Below are 10,273 nucleotides of genomic sequence, written 5' to 3'. Positions count from 1 at the left end.
GACTGGCTGTGATTCTTTGTTCCCAGCACACAAAGTCTAACCTTTTCCATTCTTCCTGAGCTGGTGACTAGGATGTGTGCAGTACATATACTACTCACAACAGTCCCACTACATTTCTCTTGATATTATAATGCCTATGGTCTGCTTTCCCCATTCCCTCCCCAGGCTCAGGGCTGAAACATGGGTTGGAAAGGTTAAAGGATGAAAGGGAGGCAGCAAGAAGGAAAAGTCCAAGGAATGTAAACTTTTATAACTGGGGCTGCAAAACCAAAATGAATGGTAGCAGATGGGGCAGATTTACAGTAGCACTCACTCCCCTCTCCACATCATGAGAGCCACCCCCTCCTCAGGGAGTACAAAGGGACACGATCTTGAGCTACCCTCTATGAACACAAAGAAGTGCTTTCTTCCTTCTTCCCTTCTGCCTTCTCTCTTCTCTGCTCCTTCATCTCCTTCATTAGGCAAAGGACAGCATTCGATCTTGGCATGGCCGTTTAGGTAAACAAGGGAAGTACTAATTTCCTGTTGGTGCCGGCAAACATCGCCTGAACAGTGACAACATTATCCTAGCACATGCAGCTAATGGTCTGTGAAAGAACGTGCAGCCCACGGGGAAGCGTGTGGCAACGGGTGACTACATTCAGGCAGGGAGGTCACCCACTGCTTCTTCTTGGATCCCAGTTCCCAGGGGGCCAGAAAAAGCTGGCCAGGCAGCCGGCCTCCGGCTCTGGTCTCAGGCTTGCTGCCCACATCACACATTTGATAGGTGCAGCCGGTTCCAATTCTTGGAAAAAGCTGTACAAGGGCTGTGCTGTTACACCACTGAGTTGAAAGGGAAGGACATGGGAAGATTGGTAGCTGGCATGACTTGTGACTGTATGAGGAATGTTAACAGAACACCAACCACCAAATTCCAGACAGAACCAAAAATGTCAGATCTTCACTTCAGCATTCTTTAGCCTCACAGAAGCTGAAGTGCTGGGAACCTCAGCTTACTAATTAGAAGCCTAATTTATTTCTATTCCACCAAGACCTTCACTCTATAGGGAGCTTATTAGAGCTCAAGGGAAATGTACCTTTCTACTACAAATTCCAGGTGCCGCTGGGATTTAGTCATGTTAACAAATACGAACCAACAAAAACACCTAGCAGAGTGCATTCACAGTCTTCTGGAATATCTAATAAAGAAGCTAGTGGCAGCTCCAGGATGCTCTCCAGTTAGCTCAGCTTGTGAAGATATGGTTTAGATGTGGCCAAGGACTGGGTTCCTAGGAGGACAAGCTCAATGTTATCCATGGTGGGCCATGGCAGGTCCTCTTACCTCCACCTAGTATACATGAATTTTAACAACTGGAAAAGTAGAAATAAAAAGCTCATTTTCTACTAATGGTGGAAGCAGCAACACTCCACAGCTTTCAGTATTAGCTAAAAATAAATCCCTTTTCTGGGTCCAATTGTAAGAATAAATCTGAAAGTTAGAAGTAGTTGACCATTAGCTGAAAAAAAGCATATGCTATTAGCCACCTAATACATACTGCACTAGAATAAGAATAGTACCTTACTGAAGTTAAGAGTAATACAAGAAAACTGGGTAATAAACGTGGCTCTATTAACAATGCCCTGCAGGCAGCCCAGGTGGCTCAGAGGTTTAGGGCTGCCTTCAGCCCAGGGCCTGATCCTGGAGACCCGGGATTGAGTCCCACGTTAGGTCCCTGTATGGAGCCTGCTTCTCCCTCTGCCTGTGTCTCTGCCTCTCTCTCTCTCTCTCTCTTTCTCTCTCTGTGTCATGAATAAATAAAATATTTAAAAAACAAAACAAAAACAAAAAAAAAACAATGCCCTGAAAAGCCACAATGGTATCAGAAAGGGGAAGCATCTCAAGGATAAGTGAAAGGAAGAGTTATCTTTTTTACTGCCCAAGGTCACTCCTAGCCTTGAAAAATCAAAACAGAGCAAAGGTATCCCTCTGAAATAGACCATTCAGTTTGAAGCCTGGCTACAAACTGCAGCCTTTCCACTGCAGCCATATTATTCAAACAGATCTGCCTATCTTAGAGCTCTGCTCTGTGAAGAGCACAAGTCCTGCAGCTACAAGCCAAAGTGATATGCACTGGTCTGGGTAGTACTAAGAGGGTCAAGAGAAGGATTTATTTAATTCTCCAAACTTGAAAAGGAAGCACTGGATAGGAACAAGGGGCAGTTCCAGAACTGACCAAGAATGAGAAAAACAATGCTGAGGAACTACAAGAAGGGTCCAAGATCAGAAGAGCAGTAGGGACAGTTGGATCGCACCAAGACCCAAGGCCAGTGTCATCTGAGGAACATTGGAACAGAGCCCCCACTTCACCGTGTTCTAGGCAGTGCTAATATTCCATCTCTGTCATGGGCACTAAATCATACAAATATGAGGCTATTGCCCTCACTGAAAGCACAATGGGACATTATTTTGCTACCGCTGCCTCTTAAGGTCTAGCACTACCAGTTCTACAGTGTAAAACTTTTTTCCAAAGACAATGAGAATGCAAGTATGAGATGGTTGGATGGCTCCGAGTTGCCAGTGTCCTTCAGGAAATTTCTCACTGCCCAGAGGTGTTTGTTTTATTCTGGCAACTCTTCACTGTAATGGATGGTTTGGTGTTGCTTGCCAAGCGCCTCTGGCATGGGCTAGGAAGAGGACATGCTGAGTGCCGGATGCCTTCTGCAGAATGTCAGGTTTGACAGATATGGAAGAAGGCAAGAAACTGGGGTTGGGGTCTACAGGCAAGGCAAGAAGGGGAGGGAGCTACACATACCAATCCCAAGGGATACATTTTTGTCGGATATTCTGGGGCAGAGAGATGACTAGCACTCTACCCAGTGGGGCTCAATAAAGCCAACAAACCCACTGAGCCCACACATAGCACTACAGGGAAGAAGACATGAGGAGAGCTGTTCTCCAATTTTTTTTGTGGGAATGACAAAACTGATAAATAGCAGAGTGGTACGTGCCATAAAATGAGCTTTAATGTCTCCCTCTCACATGACAGTACTGTTTCAACTGGAACCAGCTCCCAAGGCTGGCTTTCCATGAGGAATGAGGCTGGCAGGCCCCTGGCTGCTGTGCAGCTGGAGCAACCCCAGGCTCTCGGCTCAGTAAAAACTCTTGAGTCCAAACACCTACATCTGCTACAGCTCTCCAGCCCTGGAGTTCAGGACGTGACAGTGTAGATTCTGTGAGGACCAAGTACTTCAGACACTGTTGCATCTCTCTGCACTAACTGCTTCCTCCATCTCCCCTCAGTTTTGTGAGGCCGGAAGGAACAGCCCAACTTTGCGGGGCTTAAATCTCCCAACATCGCAGGTTTGAATCCTCTGTTTTCTAACTTCTTCAAACTTCTTAGACGTGTGAGCCATGCTAACAATGGGACTTGCCATACTCAGAGGACTCCTGGAAGTCATATCCAAGCTGTCACAAGTCAGCTTCCTAGCTGATGGCTCCCTTCTATGCCCAACACAGTAAGGCAGTTCCAAAGAACTGCAGTTAGAAGAGAAGATAGACAGGAGTCCACCTTTCTATACCCAGTCGGTGCTCATCTTGATGGTTTTCTCTCTTTCTTTAACATGCACTTCTGCATGTACACAGAACTCTAGAAGGATCCTCCAACTGAAGACTATGGAAATATTTTTTGAATTCATAGAACTATCCCTTTTGTTGAGTGATATTCAAACCGCCGACTGATCTCTGCCTTCCCAGATATCTTCGCGTTGCTTGGCTTCCAGTCGTTTTCTCTCTGTAAGTAAGGACAATATTAAAGGTGGTGGTGAATTGAACTCCAAATAAAAAATATACAAAAAAAAAAAAAAAAAAAGGTGGTAGTACACTTAATGTAACCAGTGACTTTCCTTTAATCCAAATTATAAGCAAATTTCAATCATGAGACAGGAGGATTTCCTGGTCTTCTCCTTCCTGATTCCAAGAGTCAATATCTTTAACTTGCCAAGCACTTTGTAAGTGGAAACGATGTTACTAGTACTTTATAATAAAGAGAAAGATCTGGGGCTAACAGAAATAAAAAGTATAAAGTGGAGCACCTGGGTGGTTCAGTCGGCCAAGTGTCCGACTCCTGATCTCAGCTCAGGTCTTGAGATCTCAGTGTTGTGAGTTCTAGCCCAACATTGGGCTCCACACTTGAGTATGAAGCTTACTTAAAAAGAAAGAAAAGTATATGGAGTAAGTCAGAATCTAGGAGGATCTAGAATCTAGTCTTGCTGATAATGTATTTATTTTAATTCTATTTTTCAACTGTGTTAGTGGTTTAATATAATTGCCTTTTATTCCCACTTCACTGATCTTTCAAAATACTTCAATAAGAATGGAGAATATGTCTCAATATTCTTCTGCCTTCTTGCTCAAATGGAAACGGTAGCCACTGGGCTTTAGTTATATCTCCCTAGTACAGTCTCAGAGAAAAAAATATTTCAGAGGCAAATCAAATTTCAGTATTTTCAGAGCACTTTCAGAAGCCACAAATCTGGAAAATATAATTCCAACATGGGAAAACGACCACCTATAATGAAGGGAAACAAAGAACTATTTCTGAAAACAAAACAAAATAAAAAGCACAAATCTGGGCAATCCATCTTGAATTTTTAAGAGAAGCTTGGTTTCCATTTAATACTTTCACCAAGACTTGAGATAATAGAGACCATACATGCTCTGGTGATCCAAGCACTTCATTAGATGCCAAAATATTAGCCCTAATTTTATGGCTAGTCATTTTACCTTTTCACCATAAAACATACATGATAAGCTTAAGTGCTTCCTCTCAAGGACTATTATTGCAGATGATGTCTGTAAAAGATTTTGTAAGTCATGAAACCAGGGAAATCAAGGTGGGTTTAGAGTTAACACTCGCCATGTTGACATATCTTTCCAAATCAGCAGACTCCCTTACAAAATTCCTTTACTAAATATTTGACTGACTTTAAAGGCAAAGAACTTGGGTCAGGAAGTTGACTGGCACTTGGAAATGTGAGAAAGAGAAATTCACTGCTATTTGGGCACCACCTTGTGGCATTATCTGAATATAGCAGCAAAGTTATAACTGGCCAAAAAAAGGGGAGTAGGGGGTCAGCAAATTCCAAACTGAAGGCTAATTAATTCAGTATCTTGTGACCTGGCTTTAAGGTAGGCTTGAATTGGGATTGGGATTCCTTAGGTAGACTGCACTAAGGAAAACTGGCTTGTCTAAAACATTCCAGGGTTTCTTAGGAAGGCACTGTGGTTCTCATTCTTTCAAACTGGGTAAAGTTAGAAGAGGATCTATCTATAGGCAAAAACAACAGTGGATGAAAGCAATCAAAAACTGGTTCTGGATTCCTAGAAAAAGTGAGGAAATCAGGAAAGTGAATTACTAGAACTCAAATTTTTCAATATGCTCAGAAATTTAAATCAGAAAGGCTATCTGGGAAGTTCTAAGAAAAAAGATCCAGGTGCAGTAAAAAAAAAAAAAAAAATATATATATATATATAATATCATTGCCCATAATCCTCAAGTCCAAAATCAAAGCAGTTCAGAAAACAAAGCTTTGGTTTTCTTTCTTTCTTTCTTTCTTTCTTTCTTTCTTTCTTTCTTTCTTTCTTTCTTTCTTTCTTTCTCTCTTTCTCTCTTTCTCTCTTTCTCTCTCTCTTTCTCTCTCTCTCTCTCTCTCTCTCTCTCTCTCTCTTTCTTTCTTTCTTTTTCTTTTAAGTTTAGGGCCCAAATTCATTCAGTGGTAAATATAACCTGAAAAGATGAGAGGCTGCTTATAGTCTTATATATGCCACTTTATGGCATAGTCTTACCGTTTGTGGCAGAAATATTAAAATTAGTGTGTTTGATTCTGGTGTTATGAAATATATATTAAGATAACCATATTATTTTTCTAAAATTGAAAAAGTTTAGAATACTGAAGCATTTCCTACTCTAAAACTTCTTAATAAATCTCTAGTGCAATATATATGTAAATATGAGAGGCAACTCTGGTGGTAAGCCATTTGAGAAACCAGTGAAGGCCAGGGCACAAACTGAGCACAAGGAAATAGTGGCAATGTGAGGCACACATTTAAAAATTCAGAACATGAGTAGAGAAGGACTTTTTAAAGAGACTGAAATGGAAGCATGGAGAAGCTAAGTGACTCGCCTAAGGTTACATAACCAGCAACAAACTAAGGCTGGAACACAGGTCCTTAATTTTTAAAACAGCATACTTTCCACTGTACTGACATCTGAAAATGTCTACAAAGAAAAATGAAAAAAAAAAAAAAACATAGAAAGATAAGAAAACATGTCATCCCTTTATTAAAAGGGAAAGAAATGTAGATAATAGCTGATAGACTGCATGAAAAGAGCTCCTTATTAACTTTACTTCCAACAATTAAAAAAGTAAACTAAGTAAAGAGAAAGCCCAACAGCAGCCATAAGGGTAAGGAGCTAAAGGAAGAAGAGAAGAATTCATATGAAAGGATTAACCCACAGTGCACATGAGCTGGCCCTGCAGACTTTCATTTCCCAGGAAGAGAAATCAACTGGCAGAAATGACTCTATTGAATGAGGTGACTGAATCACCACTTTTCACTTAGGGAATGGAAGGGGCTGAGGATGAAAACAAAGGGCCAATTTGGTGTCGTTTCAAAAGAAAATAAAGAAAAGGGATGTAAATCAAAACTTTCAAAATCTACTTCTACACCTAAGAAAATAACGGAGAAAAATCATCACAAAATTCCTGGGCAGCTGCCTACAGAGTAATAATCAACATGAAGACTGGAAGTACAAGTCTGGTCAAACTGATCTAATTGTCTTCTTTTATGGATTGACAGACCTGGTAGATTAAAGAGAAATAATAAAAGTAACCTCTTAATTTTAGCAAGATTTTAGGTTTTAGGCTTATAATCATTAATATACCAAGAAATATATAGTCTGGATCACACAAGTGTTAAGGTGGCATTTAACTGGAAAGTGGAATGTTCATCAATGTATTAAGTGTCAACACAAAGAACTGTGTGCTACTTATTTAGCAACAGCCAGTAAACTCGTCAGTTAATTTGAGGGTTAACATTTTCATCTCTGATGTAGGTCAGGGATATAAGTTTACCAAATAGAAGATGAAGGCAAAAATGTGGATAAATATTGCATCTCAGAAAAAGAGATCACATTAAGATAAAAAGAGAAACATGGTTAGAAATAAGGGGAAATTTCAATTTCACATTAGGGAAAAAAGACACCAAGAAAATGCCACACCAACCTAGATTATGAATCAGCAATGCAGAAGAGTCCTTAAAGGCAGAATAATGGGATGCCTAAAGAATTTGAAAAGGTAGCAGTTGTGATTAAATTTTTTTATTACAGTTGACTAAGTATTCTATAGGGATGATTTCATTTTTAAGCTCTTAGTGATTTAATTAAGCAAACTAGGGGATCAAATCATTACTTACCTACTTTGCCTTTCAGGCCTGTGACCCAAAAGATGCCTTTTAGAACCAGCCAATTAATCATCTACCCCCAAGAGTAAAATGGAAATAAGTTATAAAATAAAATTTTGGCAAGCTCTGAAAAATGAGAGAGCATTTTATTCTGAGAAATAATGATTATCTTCTACTTGTAATTTTAGGTGGGAATCAAGTGTTTTAATAAGTAAAACATGGGGAAATTTTACACATACTCCTGAATCTGGTCTTTAAAATGTAGTTTCATTGTTATGTGTGAATCATTGCTTTAAAACATGATTCAGTCAAATACAAAGGATCAAGGATGATCTATGCTTTGATTTCCCACTCTTAGTGCAGCTCTGATCTATTATGCACTCTTCTGGACTAATCACTTCCCCTGTGTTCTAAGACTTAGAAACTAAAGTTCTTATCCTCCAGATATACACATTAAGATTTGCTTAAAATGATTTGGGTACTTTTTTTTCTCGATTCTTCTCAATACTTTCTGAATCTTGTTTAAAATAAATAAATAAACTAATTAATTTTAAGTAGGTGGAGCCCAACACTGGTCTTGAACTCACAACCCCAAGGTCAAGACCTGAGTTGAGATGGTGTTGGATCCTTAACCAACTAAACCACCCAGGTACCCCCGAATCTCCTTTTTAATTAAGGACAAAGACAGACTTCTCATTTTAAAATGGTAAGAAGACCAAAGCAGGGTGAGGGAACTTAGCAGGAAGTATTTAAACCTCAAAATCCCAAATCCCAAATTCATTAATTAGAAGGTTTTCATATGCAGTGTCCAACTCTGGGTCTTATAAAGAAAAACATAGAGGACTTAAAAGAGTTCAGAGTATAATCTGAACGAAATCAAATAAAGAGTTATGAAGAAAAAGTAACCACTGTCAGTCATATATTCTTCAGTCAATGAACATACACACTGAGTATCTTTTTATGAACCAGACACTATGCCAGACAGCAGAACCCCTCAAGGGGGGCAACTAGCTATTTTACAGCACTATTTATGGATGGCACACAGATTTCAATTTCCAAGCTAATTCTGATCAATTGGCAGTGATCAAGTCAAAACTCACAAAAAAGTGTCATAACTGATTAGCATTGTTTGTCATAGATAACAGATGGGAAGCAGAAGTACATAATACATATTTGTTTTTACTGTCTCATATTATAATGAGCACTAATTTTCTAAGAGCCACATAAATAATAGTATGCTTAATTTGTAAAGCACCTTTCTAAATAAATGTTTTTACACATTAACTTAGGTTGTGCTAAAAAAATTCTCCAGGGTACATCAGGCATTAGTTTTGCTTTGTTAGAAACTAGAGCAGAAAGATATAGAGACGTGCCCATAGCAACATAGCTAAAGTTAATGACAAAAACTCTATTACGGATCAGACTTCTTTATTCCTAAATAATTGGCCCCTGATCTCTAAAGATTAGAACAGGATGGTGTCCACATGTTCCCTATTTCTAGAAAGGAAAAAAAGAGGAAACTAGCCTAAACTACTATACAAATTTAAGTTAAACCTAGGGAAGAATTTTTTTGACAGCAAAAGCTGCTAACCATTGAAAGAGGTAACTTTTAAAAAGCCTGCTATCTTTCACTTTCGGAAGACCTTAAAAAAAATTTTTCCCCCTGGAAAAATTGTTAATTACTCCAAAAGTCCCTTAAAAGGGATTACAGTATTGTAAAAAGAGCATGGGTTTTAATTAGAGAGGCCTTGGTTCAAATGCCTCCTCTCAATTTACCAATTAGGTAATTTTAGGCCAGTTACTTAACTTTCCAGCGCCAGCTCTAAACTGGAGATAATATCTTCCATCACAGAATCATCACAACATATTACATTGCCGGGAGTTGCCTTCCCATCCTTTTAATCACAAAAACTCATTATGCTTTTAATGTTAAAATCTTCAGAACTAAAAACAAATAATCCCATTAAAAATGGGCAAAATATTTGAACAGATATTTCTCCAAAGAAGACATAACAGATGGCCAAAGACACATAAAAAGATGCTCAACATCATTCATCCTCAGGGAAATGCATATAAAAATCACAATAAGATATCACCTCACACACTGCCAGAATGGCTAAAATCAAAAACATAAGAAACAAGTGTTGGCAAGGATGTGGAGAAATAGGAACTCTTGTGCACTGGTGGAGGGAATGCACACTGGTACAGTCACTGTGGAAGACAGTATGGAGGTTCCTCAAAATATCAAAAATAGCTACCACAGGATCCAGTAATTGCACAACTGGGTACTTTATCCAAAGACTAAAACACACTAATTTGAAAGGATACATGCACCCCTATGTTTATTGCAGCATTATTTACAAGAGCCAAATTATGGAAGCAGCCTAAGAGTTCATCAATAGATGAATGGATAGAGAAGAGGTGGTATATAAATACAATGGAGTATTATTAAGCCAAAAGAATAAAACCTTGCCATCTGCAACACCATGGATGGAGCTAGAGAGTGTAATGCTAGCAAAAGAATACCATATGATTTTTCACTCATATGTGGGATTTAAGAAACAAAACAAAGGAACAAAGGAAAAAAAAGAGACAAACCAAAAACAGACTCTTAACTACACAGAACAAACTGATGGTTACCAGAGGGGCGATGGGGGGATGGGTGAAATAGGAGATGGGAATTAAGAGTATACTTATCTTGATGAGGGCTGAGTAATGTATAGAATTGTTGAATCACTATATTGTACACCCAAAACTAATTTAACACTGTACATTAACTATACTGGAATTAAAAAAATTCTTCAGAACTGAAGTGAGAAGAAAAACAACTGC

The 10,273-nt window shown here is 38.9% G+C and overlaps 1 protein-coding gene across 14 annotated transcripts in view; it reads right to left on the bottom strand.

Moving 5' to 3' along the window:
• Positions 1-2,981: 2,981 nt before the first annotated feature.
• R3HCC1L (R3H domain and coiled-coil containing 1 like) overlaps positions 2,982-10,273 on the bottom strand; it is a 79,553-nt gene continuing 72,261 nt past the window's right edge. For 10 of the 14 annotated variants that reach the window (XM_049103026.1, XM_049103029.1, XM_049103027.1 and 7 more), the window contains 2 exons: positions 4,072-4,184; positions 2,982-3,770 (listed from right to left, as the gene is read on the bottom strand). In XM_049103026.1, coding sequence (XP_048958983.1) covers positions 4,081-4,184 — 104 coding nt within the window. In that variant the 3' untranslated portion in view covers positions 2,982-3,770; positions 4,072-4,080. The remainder of the gene's footprint in view (positions 3,771-4,071; positions 4,185-10,273) is intronic. The other 4 variants (XM_025466830.3, XM_025466835.3, XM_049103033.1 and 1 more) reach the window with 1 other exon arrangement.

The sequence above is a fragment of the Canis lupus genome, chromosome 28 (assembly GCF_003254725.2).
Source record: "Canis lupus dingo isolate Sandy chromosome 28, ASM325472v2, whole genome shotgun sequence".
NCBI lineage: Eukaryota > Metazoa > Chordata > Mammalia > Carnivora > Canidae > Canis > Canis lupus.
Note: the sequence above shows the minus strand (reverse complement) of the source record. Positions and strands in the feature narration are given on the sequence as shown.